This window comes from Lepisosteus platostomus, chromosome 15 (genome assembly GCF_059453375.1).
Source record: "Lepisosteus platostomus isolate fLepPlt1 chromosome 15, fLepPlt1.hap1, whole genome shotgun sequence".
Taxonomy (NCBI): domain Eukaryota; kingdom Metazoa; phylum Chordata; class Actinopteri; order Semionotiformes; family Lepisosteidae; genus Lepisosteus; species Lepisosteus platostomus.
In genome coordinates, this window is record NC_142625.1 from 12,894,300 (window position 1) to 12,911,061 (window position 16,762).

General features: G+C 38.7%; 1 protein-coding gene across 1 annotated transcript; it reads left to right on the plus strand.

Annotated features, from left to right (window-relative positions):
* The first annotated feature begins 571 nt into the window (after nucleotides 1-571).
* Nucleotides 572-15,214, plus strand: tgm5l (transglutaminase 5, like). The gene is made up of 15 exons (XM_088607856.1): nucleotides 572-724; nucleotides 3,697-3,876; nucleotides 4,465-4,698; nucleotides 5,005-5,123; nucleotides 5,688-5,816; nucleotides 5,950-6,127; nucleotides 6,673-6,808; nucleotides 7,753-7,856; nucleotides 8,282-8,521; nucleotides 8,795-8,824; nucleotides 9,720-9,755; nucleotides 10,111-10,320; nucleotides 11,829-11,989; nucleotides 13,174-13,313; nucleotides 14,162-15,214. The coding sequence occupies exons 1-15, from the start codon at nucleotides 718-720 to the stop codon at nucleotides 14,310-14,312; spliced, it is 2,055 nt and encodes a 684-aa protein (XP_088463982.1). The 5' UTR covers nucleotides 572-717; the 3' UTR covers nucleotides 14,313-15,214.
* Nucleotides 15,215-16,762: the final 1,548 nt, after the last annotated feature.

The following is a 16,762-nucleotide window of genomic DNA, read 5'->3' on the forward strand; positions in this document are numbered from 1 at the left end:
CTGACCCTGTGAGCCTGGCTAACCACTGTGTTGCCCCTGTTGCCACTACGCATAGGGTCTCTATTGGTCTCTTTGTCATTCGATGGCATGTCCTTTCCGACACCCAAGACAGAAAGCTGGACCTGGGTTGAATGTGTGCATGTTTGAGTCTCTTTGTTCCCGGTGTTGGACTGGTGTCCCATCCAGGGTGTATCCTGCCTTACTCCTATTGTTTGCCAGGATAGGTTCCAGCTACCCTGTGACTCTGTGTTGGATAAAGAAGTTAGAAAACGGATGGAGGAATAATAGATCACTATCATTACTTCTTTTCCACTGCTGGATGAAGACTTCCCTATGGCCCCTCTATTACCAAAGAAGGTGAATAGATTTTGCACGGTGGGGAGAACCTCCTTATTTTCTTCTGGGTGTCTATCTTGGGCCCTGAGGCATACAAGGCTATGGTGTCAGCTCTACAGGAATCTGCTGCTTTGAGAATAAGGTATGTTCTAGGTGGGGCAGAGGGCTGTGTCCCCAACACCTTCAATGACTTCAGAGCACTCACAATACCCTGCAGCAGAGCCTGTTTGTCTGCCAAAGGTCTCCTGAAACATTTTTTCCATGACTTTCTATGCTGGGAGGAGGAGTCAGTACAGTACTTAAAAACTGACAGGCAGACACCGTGAGTTCAGTTATTCACAGAACTTTTCAGAGACACGAGAAAGAGAGAACACAAAAGAAATGGAAGGTGAGTGTGCATGCAAATTAATCTGTGTGCTTTTTAAACATTGTTTCTTTGTCATTTTTTTATCCAGGATGTTTTGACTTTTGGACATAGAATTGTACCTGAGTGAGGTTATTATATTTAAAACCAGCATGACATTACAGGTTTTCTTGACAATTGCACTGCATATCAACATATATTTTATTTTTTCCTTTTACAGTTGCCAACAGATTAGTTTGAGAACCCAGTCCTCCTAAACCTATTTATATGCTTACCAGCAACACACATCCGGGCAATATTATTACTGCTCTATAATACCCTGCTTGCAGATGTTGCTGTAGAAACATGTATGGAAGAAAAAAGACATCTGATCATTTTATTTTAGTCTATCGTTGATAACACTGTTTTGATGCGGCTGGAGTTTGTTTCTTCAGACCTAAACATGCAATCAAAATTCCACTTCTGCCAAAGTAAAGAACTTTAAAAACACTGACAGTGCAGAATGTTCTCTAGTTTCCTATTTTATCAAGACCTTACCTTTCTAAAAAACCTAATATACTAATCTAACAAGTACAAATTCAGATGTAGACACATCTTGCATTAAATGTAACAGATTTGTTTTGAAATACAAATGTTATTATACATACAAATTAAATAATAAAGTCACCACATGTAGTTTAGTTGTAGCATGTTAATACAGCGGATACAACTATTATATTTTAGTAAAGTATATAGTATTAGTTTATCCTTTCATTTCATTATACCTTTGTATGGAATTCTTAAATGGTGATCAGATATGTATTTTCTTTCTTTTCATTTTTGATGCTGAAAATAATCTTTTGCATTGAAAAAGAATTTACTGGATTGAAAAACACCTAGCTTGAAGAGTTGATGTAGTAATGCTTTCCGATGCCTTGATGCTGATGTTGATGAGTTGTTACATTAGTTAAATCAGTCAGCTGTGAATTCCTGAACTGCTCTCATCCATCACATCAGGAGAAGTGTTCAGAGTTCTTCACTGAGCTACATCTGCTTTGGAAAAGCCAGGAAAGCCGTCATGCAGGCAGAACTGTAGTTATCTAAGTGGGGGCACTATAAGTATGGGCAAAGGTTAATATTTATTTGTATTATTAATATTATTCTTTTGTCTGTTGCTTTCATTTCAGGGAATTATAAAGTGTAGCATTTATTACAATGCTGTGCATTTTAAATATACTTTATAATCAAACAAATTTAATAATTAGCAAAGCTAATTGTTTCAAAAGCTGAACAATTACCACAGTCTTCTTAGATGGTTTCCTATGATGATATACAGTAAGGCAACAATTTGTCATAATTACACACATATCTGTGGTTTCCATTGATGCTGACAGCATAAACTATGAATCATTGTGTCTTTGTACACAATGTTACACTTGACATTGTCACTTTGATACGCTTAACACTTAGCAAAGCACAACAGGCTGGAGAACAACCCACTGTGACCACAGCCCAAATGTATGCTTAGACACCTGCCATGACAATTTTTTAGGACCAGTGGACTTGTATGACTTCGATTTCCTCTCCCTCAACATAGCAGTATATGCTATTAAAAGCTGTTATTCAGCCATACTCATGATTTTTTATACAGGAGGAATCAAAAATATTTTCGTATACTTTTAAGGGAATAATGTTAAGATTTAAGGCTTCAGAAAGCAGATTGCAAGGACTCTGTGGCTGGACTGCCTTCATTTGCATTTTTTCTGTAGTGAATGATAATTTCATATTCATGTACATGGAGAGAGAGATACTACATACAGTACAATGCAATGCATGTTCCACCTGTACATGAAATGTTGTAATGCCTGTAATATGTTTTTAGTGATTTTGATCATTTAAGTTTAGTGGCATACTACAATTAATATAAAAATAGTGATGATGGAAAATATGTATCATTTTCAGAACTTCAGACACGGAAATAATGAATGACAGCATTCTTATTATTTGTTATTTTTTTAACTGTTAATTAACTCAAATTAAGCAACTAATAACCTCTTAAATTAATAAAATCTAGTTAACCCCTTACCCTTTTCCTTCAGTGCACCGAGTCATTGTGTGAAAGTATTTGTTATTTCAGGAATGAAGTAAGAAACATTCTCAAAAGCTGGACAGGGTTTACTATACTGGGGAGGTGGATGGACTTCATTTTTGCATGGTGAAACAAAGCAGGAATGCAGAAAGCACAAAAGACATTCATTTCTTTGACTCTACTGTATGTTTTTAAATATTTCAAATTTTCACGAGAGTCAAGAATTTAGGTTACAACCTAAGTTTACATTTTGTTTACAAGAGAAGAGGGGTATTGATCAAGAAAGGAATACCAAACACCTCCTTCAATCACCATGTTTAATAAAAATGTTTTATTGAAACAAAACAGAACCAGTTATATATATATATGTGTTAAATATATAGTATACTGTGCACATTATTCTTTCCTATATCATATTAAGTCAATGCACCCTTTTCTCTAAACATTCTATTTGCATATTGAAGCACACTATACTAAGTAAAAGACGAGAACTACAGACCTTTCACGCAACTACAAATTCTCACTGTGCATCATAATCACACTAAGAAATATCAGGATAGTAACATGTCCTTGGAGATTAACATGGACAGGAAATCAGTGAGAGTCTTTCTCCTTGTACCGGCTGATTACTTACCTACAATATTGCCAGCTGGGAACTTTAAAAACTGAACTGCTGTTAAAGTTAAAAGACCAGCACAGTGTAGTGCAGCAGAGACCACGATAAAGAGCAGAGCTGCAGCATGTCAAAATGCAAACAAAAGACAAAGAAAAGTCAAATATAATTATTGTACAGAGGAAAACGAGTAACATTGCCTTGCAGATCTCCGGCACCTCAGAGATTAAATCATGAGAGATTGAATCCCCGGCACTGAGTAAAACTGTCTTCTCTACCCTTTGGTTTTGCTGACCCTTTTCTTCTCTTTTAAAGATCTAAGACTTAAATACACCAACATGGAGCAGCAGAGCAACCACAGGAACCACCAGACCCAGGGTTTGAGCTCGAGGTCTCTGGTGGTGCGCCGAGGGGTGCCCTTCAAAGTCACCTTGTTCTTCGAGGGTCGGGGCTACAATCCGCAGGTGGACACTTTGACATTTGCAGCTTTCTTAGGTAATGACCTGCGGCTGTAATTGGGCTTCCCACACGAATTTTGTCACGGCGGCAAACGATACCGTTGCCTTTCTTCCTTCAAGAAACTTGTGTTCAAGTTCAGATTTCTAAGGGAAATCTACTTTTGTCTGAACGTAAAACCTCAATTTACACATTCCAAACTAAACAATCTACTGTAATTGTGCTCAACTGAGTACCCCTTCTGGTCCTCCATGAAATAAAAGCTATTGTTTTGTTCCTAAAACTAGGAGTGAGCACTTTTCATTTGTGTTCTCGATGCTTTCACAGTATGTGGTTTCAATAGGAGTTGATATTGATATGCAGGACTCTCCTTGTCTTTGGAAAATAAAGAGAAGTGTCTCAGTTACTAAAAATAGATTAATTCCCTGGAATTATGTTGTTAGCCTCCACATTAAATGAAGCTTTGATTTTTTTAACTGTCTTTGTCCTATGTGAGCCTAGTGGAGTCCCTGGAATATAGAAACATGTTCACAAACCATGCAAGTGAGCAAAACAGTTCTTTTTATGTTTTGTTTTTTGGATGTATCATGACCGAATGCTCTTCTCTGAACCTTTTTTTCCCTATAGGTAAGTCATATGTTGCATTCCCAGCCTCTTTCACAATGCACAATCCCCAGTCTGGTTGGAATGCACAGATTCTGCAAGGAGACGTTTACTCCAAGTCCCTGTCAGTGCACGTCTCCGCACCTCCTTCTGCTTCGATAGGGCTCTACACTCTCCGCTTTAAGGTTCAGTCTCAGTATCAGACACGCAACTACATCATCGGAGAGTTCGTTCTGCTGTTCAATCCCTGGTGCCGTGGTAAGTTCAGTTCTGTGGTCTTTATAAGAATTTAGTGCGTGCTTAGTGAATCTCAATCTGTCATGTACTACCGACAAAGTGACTTTGTGACAGCCTTTTCTTTTAATTCAATCGGCAGGTTATGACAGCAAACATACTGTATACTTTTGACAATATAGTAACATTTGAGGAGAGTCAGACGGAATGTTGAATGAAGTGGAATAAGAAAGTAGACTAGTAAAAACTGATGATGAAGAAAGAACTGATTGACAACTTTGTTCTGGTATAATGCCCCAGTTTTCAAATATTTTTTCGTGTGTCTCGTAGGGGACTCCGTCTTCCTGCCTGGGGAAAACCTGAGAGAGGAATACGTCAGGAATGACTTTGGGTTTATCTACACGGGTACACCCCAAAATATGGAGTCTCGGCCATGGGCTTTTGGTCAGGTGAGAAAAATGACACAGAAAAGTGGGGGTTGAGGTGTGGAGAGGTTGAGTTATTTACAGTATCTCCATTCAAGGGGCACCTCTTCAGAAAAACTCTGTGCTTCCATCTGTCCATTGTCAGAAACCTGCATATTCCTGATAAACAAGTTCCCTGATAAGGTCCTGGCAAGCTGGAACCTAGACAAATAGGGCACAAAGCAGGACTGCACTCTGGACAAGGTGCTAGTTCTTGACAGGGCTTACAGTACATTGCACACATGATTTAGTGTTGCCGTGGGAATTCAATATTCGATATGTAGCTGGAAATACCTGTGCTTCTTCAACTGGAGTTAAAGGAGTCTTGAAAAATAACAGTGAACTGACTCGAAATGCCTTTGGTTTTTCAAAATGTGTCTTTACACCAAACTTTTTAAAGAGATACTCATAGATGCTCATAAACATCTTTCTGCATGTATGTTAAGAATAACAAGAGTGCTTACTCCAAAACTAAAAAGAAACAACAGTGGTTAGAAGGATTCATCCCCCATTTCTGATCTAATTATTTCCCTGTTTTAAAAAATGCAGTTTGAAGAAGGGATACTGGAGATTTGTCTGAATTTGCTTCAAATAAGTCCCCAACATGGAAGAAACAATGAAAGAGACTATTTCAGCCGACGGGACCCAGTGTACATAAGCAGAGTTGTGTGTGCCATGGTAAGTAGAGTGCGAGAATCCTATTTTAAGCTTTTCTATTGTGATGCAAGTATATGGAACACTTCTTTTAGTTTAGACTTCTTTTAGTTCGGTATTTAACTCACAAACATTACTTTTTCAAACCTGCTACCAGATTAACTGTGAGGATGATCGCGGAGTCCTCAAGGGGAACTGGTCAGGGGACTACAGCAGTGGGGTCAACCCCTCAGACTGGACAGGGAGTGCCGAAATCCTACAGCAATGGGCAAGGTCCAAATTCAGTCCAGTGCGGTATGGCCAGTGCTGGGTCTACGCGGCCGTCATGTGTACAGGTACTTCAGGAACTGGCAATCTTTTACTGAGGTGTGGTTGAACAGTTTAATTTCCCTCTGAAGTAACTCTTTATAATAGGGCCTTTTAACAGGCTTGTAATTTTGTTGCCAATAACTGGTTTGGGTGAGTGTACACTAATCTGCTGTTTAAAGCTTTTTCTTGGCACACAGCCTGGAAATGTGTCCAATACCTAATGTTCTAAAGGGTGATGAAATCTTGTACTCTGCAAGACAGAGAGGATTTCCCTTTGTTTGGTCCTCTCTTTGTCTTTGCTTAACCTGAAAACAGTCTGACAAAGATGACTGAGAGTGGGGAACTGAAAATGCCTCCCACCGTGCTCTAAAGAGCACTGACCCCTGTGTAACTCTGAAAGACTTCTGTTTCTTCTCATAGTCCTCTCAGGGAAACCCCATTCAGGAATACTTTCAGCGAGTGTCGTTAAGACCTTCTCATACTGGGGGAGCCCCCTCTTGTGAGATACAGATGAGATAGACAGATGCCAGCAGTAATTTTACCTCTCTCTTCTTTACACATGTGCTGTTAGTGATGAGGGTCCTGGGAATCCCGACACGAGTTGTCACAAACTTCAACTCTGCCCATGACACTAATGCCAACATGAGCATTGAAGAGTACTACAGTGACAGAGGAGAAAAATTAAACATTTCTGCAGACAGCATATGGTAAGACTGACTGAAATTTCAAAGTTATCTTGACCCCATGCCTCATTATTCTGTTATTACCCTAAATTCAATTCACTGTTTCCATTTGCTCACCACACTCTCACACAATTTGTTCACATTGTAAAATTATGACTTCTTTCTGAACTGTTATAACTGAACGCATGAAAAGAGACTCCTTGTGGTAGCATATTTTATTTTTATTTCTAATAAAAAAACTATGTGATCTTCCTGCAACATGGGATTTCAGAGATGGGATTTTCTTTCCTTTTTGGTCTGTTGTTTTATTTTTTGAAAGTGTGATTGACCTATCACTAGGTCACAAAGGAAACCTCTTTCTCTGGTCCAGTATAATAGCATGGTAGTTAGCTTGACTGCCACACAGATCCACTGTCACGGATTTAATTCTAGTTTTGCATAGCTGTCTGTGCGGAGTTTGCGTGTTCTCTCTGCTTTCACCTGGTACTTCCATCTCCCACCTTCAAAAGACATGGTGGCTGGATGTGATGGTTATTCTAACTCGTACCTTTTTGGGGTATGAGTTAGAATAGTCAGAAGTTAGAAGACTGACTTGAGAAGTCTTTGTTCATGTCAATATAACTCTCAATTGTTTGACAGACTGCATGAAAAGTACAGCTTGTATATATTTTTGATTTCCCTCTTGTACATCATAGTTCATCCAAGAATTATTGTGTTTCTTGCTTTTGAAAGCATAAAAAACTACTTGGCCGTCCCTTCACAATTTCCAAATTTAATAAAACCTTTAATTGGTTACTATGTTTTTGCTGTATGTGGATGCCTCAATATAACAGCCAACAATACAGTTGTTGTACTGCTAGGTGATGACAATCGTGAGCAGTACAATTTGTGTATACTCCATACTGATTTCATCTTCAGGTTCTATATTAAAACCAATGGTGTAAACAATGGGCAAATATATTTTTTAGGAATTTCCATGTGTGGGTGGAGTGTTGGATGGCTCGTCCTGATCTGGGTTATGGATGTGATGGCTGGCAGGTTTTGGATCCAACTCCCCAGGAAAGAAGCGAAGGTAATGATGCCGGAATTTCCTGAACCTCTCCTTTGGGAATGAGCTGTAAATCCAAAATTAGCCTCATATCCTATCGGAAAGAACCGCTTTGCAACGCTGCATGTGGAATGTTCATTTTTAACATGAAAACAGTTGTTCTAAAGTACAAACACGCTGTTGAATTGATAATTATGTATTTATTGTATCTTATAACTGCTGCTTAGGCTTTTGGTAGCGCTGTAGCCCCAATCCCAAAAATAAAACTATAGTAAACCGAAAGAAATAATGCTTTATGCAGGCATTGGGAGTATTTAACCTCACACACTAAAATTCATTCAATCCAAAATGACCAGCTTTTTGTTTATCCCAAAACTTCCTAACTGTAAATTAAGCTCTTAACAAATGGGACAATTGCAATTGTAAATAAAAGAATTGTCTCTCCACAGGAGTGTTTTGCTGCGGGCCATCTCCAGTTACAGCCATTAAAAGGGGATGCGTGAATCTCTTGTATGACGTTCCCTTTGTGTTTGCGGAAGTCAATGCTGATGTGCACACCATCATTGTGAGGAACAACAAAGAGATTAGTCGCTCTGTGGACAGAGGAAGGATCGGCTCTTTGATCTGCACCAAGAGCATTGGGCTGAACACCTATGAGAATATCACCACTGCGTACAAGATCCCTAAAGGTAAAAACAGAGCCTTACAGTCACCCAAATGTATCCATGTGTTAAAATGCACAAAGTGTCAATATAATGTTGTACAGAAGTATTGTGTATGCAGCTAAATATGTTTCTGTTGACTAAAGGAAAACTTAATTGCCCGTCTACCAACAATATTATTTATCGTAGAGAAAGTGAATCAGTGCCAATAGAGGACAAACATGCAGTTAATGAAAAGATTGTTTTCTAAATGTTAGGTGTGATGAAATTTGTAATTCTCATGTGTCTTTTCCTTCACAGCAGGCACATCATACAGGACCACCAATGGAGGTAAGATTTCTGTTTTACTAACTTTGTAGGGTCTTTTAGCCTTTAATCATTTTATGTAAGAGGGCTCAGTGGCACTGAAGATGTTATAGAAAGTGACATCACCCCCTCCTGAAACGTAGACAGTGCAGAATTGTTTAGCATAGGAAGACCACATGTTTAGGAGGTTTGGAGGTTTATAGAGGTTTACTGTCTAGGGAGAGGCTTTGTGTGTGCTATGAGCCTGCAAGCAACTGCAATTGAATCCAAGCAAAGATAGAGCAGTGATGCACCCTTCTCAGGGACACAGGGTTCCTCTGTTTTGTGGAAGTGTTGTTAAAGTTAGATACAGTACATGTCCAAGCCAAAGAAAGAAAACCTGGAAACTTCTGTGATTTATCATTGTCATCATATTGGCTTTCAGGCTAAAGCCTCAATGTCCACTAATTCTAACCCAGTCCTACTCCCACCTCTGCTGTGATGGAGTTCACATAGCCTTATCACAGCTTGATACAACATACAGTAACAGTGTAAATTAACTGGACAATTTTCAGAGTTGGTTTTCCTTTCAACAATTTGTTCCACTTTATCTGATGACCGGAAAAAAATATTTTTCTCATTCTATTACTAAACTAGTGCTTTTAATTAAGATAGTTTTACACAGATTATTATTAATATCACATTGGTCATTAAAGGTCTCATATCACTCCTTGTAAGAGAAGAGATGTAAACCCTGGTATTCTGGCTAGATTTGATTTTGAGCTTGTACATTCTGTAAAAACCTCTCTTAATTTAGTAGATAAAGTAATTTTGAACTTCTTGACCTAAGCTGATTTGGGGAGCTTCTGTGTTTCATAGAAGAATAAATGTGCCTGAAAAATAAACAATTATTCATAGATATTGTTGTTTGTTTCTTCAGGGGGACTTGGCAGCGGAGAGGACTTTAGACTTCCAAGTAAGGTTCTTCTATAGTCTTTCTTCTTTTAGTCTTTCTGGGGAATATTGTGTTTATGAAGCAGTTATAAATAAATAATAAATAATGTATATGTGTTTTGGAAGATACACAGTTTTAACATACAGTATCATACCAAATATAGGGTTTTTCTGACTTACCTACTGTTCATCTTCACACATTCAATAAATCATACATATTTTAATCTGTGCTTAATTGCTGTTTTCTCTAACACAAACGTAAATTCCTGAAAGTTTATATAACCTCTGTTCTTTGTAAATGGCAAAAAAATACTGCTGTGAATTAGCTCAAAACTGAAGTGCTAATCAGGAATCTTTCTTTCATTTTGCCTTTCAAGGTGGGAGAAAAAGCGTGGAAGTCTCTCTGCTGATGAGGAAGCCACCCATAATGGGGGAGAACATAGAGTTTACTGTAAACATCACCAATAAGACCAACTTTGCTAAGGTCTTGAGGGAATGTGTCAATGGTCAGGCCAAAGAGTACAACAGCAGCGCATTGAAGGCCTTCTGGGAAGCTTATAACGTCATTAAGATTGGGCCCTTTGAAGGTAAAGGTCTTTCATTGATCAGACTTGGCTCAAATAGTACAGTTTCTATAACTGTAACTATAGCAAGCTACAGTGATGCAAACTAATGTGCTCTAGAACATTGTGCCACATGGATTTGCTTACAGTGTGCTGTTATAAAAATAATTGCTTACACTTATATAGCGTTTTTCTGGACACTCCACTCAAAGCGCTTTACAGGCAATGGGGACTCCCCTCCATCACCACCAAGGTGCAGCATCCATAGTGCGCCAGAACACTCACCACACATCAGCTATTAGTGGGGAGGAGAGCAGAGTAATGAAGCCAATTCATAAATGGGGATTATTAGGAGGCCATGATTGGTAAGGGCCAATGGGAAATTTGGCCAGTATAACAGGGTTACACCCATACTGTTTTCGAGAAACGTCCTGGGATTTTTAATGACCACAGATAGTCAGTTTTACGTCTCATCCGAAGGATGGCGCTTGTTTACAGTATAGTGTCCCCATCACTATACTTGAGCATTAGGACCCACATGGCCTGCAGGGTGAGCGCCCCCTGCTGGCCCCACTAACACCTCTTCCAGCAGAAACTTTAGTTTTTCCCAGGGGGTCTCCCATCCAGATATTGACCAGGCTTACACCTGCTTAACTTCAGTGGGTTGCCAGTTGTGAGTTGCAGAGGGATATGGCTGCTACAGTAGCTACTGTTTATACTGTAATCTGAGGAATCAGTGCTACTTTTTTCTCATGTTTAATTTGCATAACAAACCTGCTTGTACTTGTGCCTTTTACTATGTATTAATCATCAACCTGTTATTGCTGAAAATAATGCATACCATAGTATGTATACATTTCACAGACAAAATTCCCCTTCAGAATTTAAATTTAAAAGTGAATAATGAGATGAATGCTAGAGTGATTTTCTAAAGGCCTCAATAGAGAAGATGTTGGTTTGCATCATTCCAGCTTGTGTAATTATTAAAGACAATAATAGGAACAGTAACCTAAAAGAATACAAATGTTATTTCTGATGTTAATTATTCTTGCTGTACAAGGTTGGTCATGCCATTTCCTTATTTACTCCAGGATTTGACTTTTAATTACTCTCTGACATGTGCTGTCTGTTTGCATTGTAATTGCACCGTAGGTTGATAAAAAGTAATTTCTGTGCTGCTTTCATCCCAGGACTGCTTTTGTTCATTAATTTATGATTGGAAGAGAAAAGTCATTGGATCAGTTAATTAGAATGTGCAGTTTGAGGCATTTTATGTGGGGAAGTTTTAAAACAATAAATACAGCTCTGAGTAACAGCAAAGTCTGTGACCTCAAACAGCCTTACAAAACACACGTCTGATCTAAAAATTGTATAACTACTCTCTTTTCTAAAAAAAAATTAGAAATCAAAATGACTTTTCCTCCCTTCCACTGGAAGAGTCCAAATGAATTTTTAGACTAATTAAAGGCTGACCTGTGAACATGTTCTTATATTAAAAGTAAATATGCATTCATATTGTCTTTTTTCTACAGTTAAGACCATAAGCCACCAGATTCCCTACTCCCTCTATGGCAAAGAACTTGTGGGACACAATCTGATGAACCTGGCAGTGGTGATTGAGGATGAAGAAACAAAGGAATGTGTTTTAGCATCAGAAGAAATCAACATAAGCAGCCCAACAATCTCAATTGAGGTATGCTCCATGCTTTCATCCACCTCTCATGAGCAACTCAGCAGGACTTGTCTCAAAGTAATATGCCCAAAGTCATGCAATAAAGCAGAGGTACACATTTCCTGTCTGGAGGGGTCACATTCCAGCAGGTGTTTTAGATCTCTTTTTACTGTATCTCCAGCACCTGGAGAGCTGGGTGTCACATTGGCACAGTTAAGACAGAAAGAAGCTCAGGTGGTGCAGAGATCGAGTTGAATGGAAACCTACACACAGTGGGGCTACACATCCCTGCATAAGGAGAACAGGCTTTGAGCACACAAAAAACATTTTGAATCATATTGGTCAAACAAGTGGGTGAAATGAGTTGAGGAAAGTATTTAAATTGCATAACATGTAATCATATACAAAAAGTATGGTTCTTCAGTGCAGTTTTCACTTTCACTTTAGAGTTACTGTAAATTACCAAGACCCTCACAGATTTACAGAGTGAATGCTTAGACCTGCAAGAATACGTGTATGTGTCTCAGCAAAAAGTAATTATAATTATAATAATTGTTTACACTTATATAGCGCTTTTCTGGACACTCCACTCAAAGCGCTTTACAGGTAATGGGGACTCCCCTCCATCACTACCAATGTGCAGTCGCACCTGGATGATGTGGCGGCAGCCATAGTGCGCCAGAATGGTCACCACACATCAGCTATTAGTGGGGAGGAGAGCAGAGTAATGAAGCCAATTCATAGATGGGGATTATTAGGAGGCCATGAGTGGTAAGGGCCAATGGAAAATTTGGCCAAGATGCCAGGGTAACACCCCTACTCTTTTAAAAAAAAAGGCTTGGGATTTTTAATAACCACAGAGAGTCAAGACCTCGGTTTTACATCTCATCCGAAGGACAGCACCTTTTTACAGCATAGTGTTCCCGTCGCTATACAGGGGCATTAGGACCCACATAGACCGTAGGGTGAGCACCCCCTTCTGGCCCCACTAACACCTTTTCCAGCAACAACCTTAGTTTTTCCCCGGAGGTCTCACAGCCAGGTACTGGCCAGGCTTCCATTGCTTAGTTTCAGTGGGCAGCCGGTTGTGAGTTGCAGGGTGATATGGCTGCTGCCCTGCTTTCAGTTTTTCTTGCAGTAACATTCTTGAAACAGGAGGCTTGTACAGGTATCATAAAGAAATAAAACTGAAGTTTGTCTTTCAGCTTGCCAATGAACACAACATTGTGCAGAATGAGGAGCAGACTGCCATCATTGTCTTCACCAACACCCTCCCTGTGCCAGTGAGCGATGGCACCCTGACTGTAGAGGGGGTTGGACTGATTGAGGGAAAATTGCAATTTGAGTAAGTGCAGCACAGTTTCCTTTGGTATTTTTTTGCTTATTTATTTCCAATACACATAAAACACTGATGCATGGCAAGAACCATCTCCTGTGACAGGAGTACAGAAGGCGATACACTTTCCAGCTGTGAGCCAGGCTCCAGGAACCGAGCTGTAGCTCTGATGCCTCTAGAAGCCTGCAGGCGACACCCTGAGTTTCCTAAGGAAATGTGCACACTCGCGCCAGCAGGCAGTGGGTGGGAGTTTAAAAGCACACGTCCTTGAAGATCAGAGCTCTAGGATTTTAGAATTCATGGACTCTAGGGAAGGGCAGGTGTTCAGACAGATACTGAGGTCCTCAAGTGCCTCCTCCTTTTAAAGGAAATAGCAGAGCTCAAGTACAGTGCTGGCACTTGCGAAAGTTAACCATGGTAAATCTGCATGGTAATTTGCTGTTTGCATAGTTTTACAATGCTTATGAGAGTTACTCCTGTAACATGCTTTACTATGCCTGGGCTTTGCTGTTATTTGTTCATAACTTTCTACTTGATCTATCACTGTATGCTTTTAGAGGAAGGCTTAAAACAATAAAAGGGAGTATACTGTAGGTATTTCTACAGTGTGCAAAATATTCATGGCTTTCTGTGTGTAGGCTTACTGTGCTCTCTCTGTGGCTCAGATTAATTTCCTTTATAACTGGTGGCCATGAAACATTCCACTTGGTCTCAATTTCAATTCAGTGGAAGTATTTCTGTCCTCAACTGCAGCAGCCTGGGAGCCTAAGGAGTGTTCTGACAGCAAAGGGGCAGAACAGACAGGGACCAAAGCTCAATTCATTAAACCCTCTGCATGCTTGCCTTGTGCTTTTCAGATTACCTGTCCTGCAGGCTGGTGAGAAGGTGGAGAGGGCTGTGACGTTCACTCCCAGGACACTTGGGTCAAAAATGCTGCTGGCACATTTGATAACCAGGAGCAACATCTATGTCCATGGATTCAAGACTGTCTATGTTAAAGCAGAATAAAACAGCAGCCCCAGTATTGCACTGATTGTATTTCTTATTTGTTTTTGCACTGTAAGACAATAATGAATGTTTGATTATGAATGTATGATTCTGGGGACACAGGAATGATTCTGTCAGATGTATTATTTCTGCAAGTTTCTATGTACATTCATCATTTTTAAAGGTGTTTATTTTTTCATATTTATTCATTTATTTATTTTAATTGACAGGGACATACAGACAATTCACTGTTAGGCAATGATGACTCTTTTTAAAGTAGAATTGGTAATGTCTACACATCACTAATAAGCTAAATGTAGTGCTTTAGAGCTAACATGTACTGTAAATATCTATTGTAGTATTAATGCACAATTTTCAACTTGAAGATTTGACTGCACACTCATACTGTGAACATTCACATAACATAACATAACTTTTAGACATAACTTTGAGTCATAATTGTTAATATTTAATATCGTAATTTATTTACTTTAAAATGTCTTGTGTCAATGTACAGTTGTTCACGTTTGGAGACATATTTATTCTATTTTTCACAATGGACTGGAATGGGCTTTGTAAGATGCTAGGTGACTGCTTTGCATTATGCAATACTAGTCTTATTGTTGAACGTGTCAGATGCCTTTTGATGATCAGCTGAAAAAATAAATGAATAAGGAATCCACTATGTAAAGCTTTATATAGTGTATAAAATATATATTACTATTTGACATAAATGTTTTCATATGTCTTTATTTTCATCCTGTTGTAATTTGGCTGCATGGCACTAAAATGATTTTAGGATCATTTCAGGAATGTGTCTGTGTCGATTAAAAACCAAAGAAGATTCAGAAAATGAATTATTTCTGAAGTGGATTCTTTGTATTTTGGATAACAAGGATTATTTAATAAATTAATGCAGTGTGTATTTGGTTTTTTTGTGATTTGTTTTCCAGAATATATGTAATGTTGGCATTTAATGAACATTAATAGGGTACCGATAAGAATGCATCAAATACACTACATATAGTATACATTTAAAAAATAATATGACAAAGGATGTTATCATAAGCACACTCAAATAAAGGGACCTGTTAACAACACTGATTTGAAATATGTATCTTCATACCTGTATAGAATACCTGCACTCTCTTGTAAGAGTACAATAAGACTATATTATATTACATAAGATTATATCAGTACAGTCCTACAATGTTAATTTCTAATATATTTTGTGTTAGTGCTGCAGTTAATCAGTGTACTGCTTCTGGGTAGTTGTGATTAAGAATCAGTTTAATGTGATTGATAAAATGCTGAAATTCATTACTTTGGAAATGTTTTAAAAACTAAAAAGGAAGTATAATTATGAAAGAAAACAAATAGGTAGTTTGTGTGTTTAGACTGATGTTAAATTTGGTATGGGAAGTGTGTGGATTAAACAGTATACAGTATGTGGTTTTGTTATATCCTTCCATACCTGGAAATGCTACTCCCTTGTTTAAGAATAAAGTGATTTTTTGCACATTCATAGAGGTCTCAGTTAGTGGTGGAATTGAACAAAGTACAAGCGTTATGACCATACACTGCACCTGTCCACATTAATTGCACTTGTTACCTCATTTTCCAATCACATCCCTTTTCTTCACTATTTAAGCTCCTTGTTCCCACCTGTCCTTGCTCAGTTCACAGGCTGGTCTGCTTGCTTGCTTGCTTGCTTGCTTGCTTGCTTGCTTGCTTGCTTGCTTGCTTGCTTGCTTGCTTGCTTGCTTGCTTGCTTGCTTGCTTGCTTGCTTGCTTGCTTGCTTGCTTGCTTGCTTGCTTGCTTGCTTGCTTGCTTGCTTGCTTGCTTGCTTGCTTGCTTGCTTGCTTGCTTGCTTGCTTGCTTGCTTGCGACACTATGTCAACATTCATTTAAATAACAAAAGTCACTCACAAGATTTCCTCTGGCAGCATAAGAGTGTGCATTAATTTGTGAAAATTGAATTTTTTGGGGAAAAATAGTGTTCTTTGAAAATAATTTCAACTTTGTACTTGTCAGAAGTAGAAGTTCACTGCAAGTACAGATGCATTGCATTGCTTCAGTACAATGCCTTTTACAGGTCTTATTTGTGGGTGAATACATACTGTATACTGTACATTTTGTACTGTATATGCTGTAGTAAAAACAGTTGTAGCACTAGACAGTAGACTGAGGTGGTCCAGTTGTTATCATAAAGGGTGTTCATATGTTCATGTGTACCCGGTCTCTTGTTCCTCTGCATGCAAAAAATAATTACCAGAAAATGATTTAGTACATATTGTAGAAAGTGTATTTGTACATAGCAAGTAAAGCTTGTGTTATGCAGTCGTCGATAATATATCCGTATGTGTGTCCACTGTCCAATCCCTGACTCATGAACATTGCAGCTGGTGAACATGCAGCACTGGCCTACTTCTTTGCCTCTTTTCTAATATTTGATTTAACTGGTCTTGAA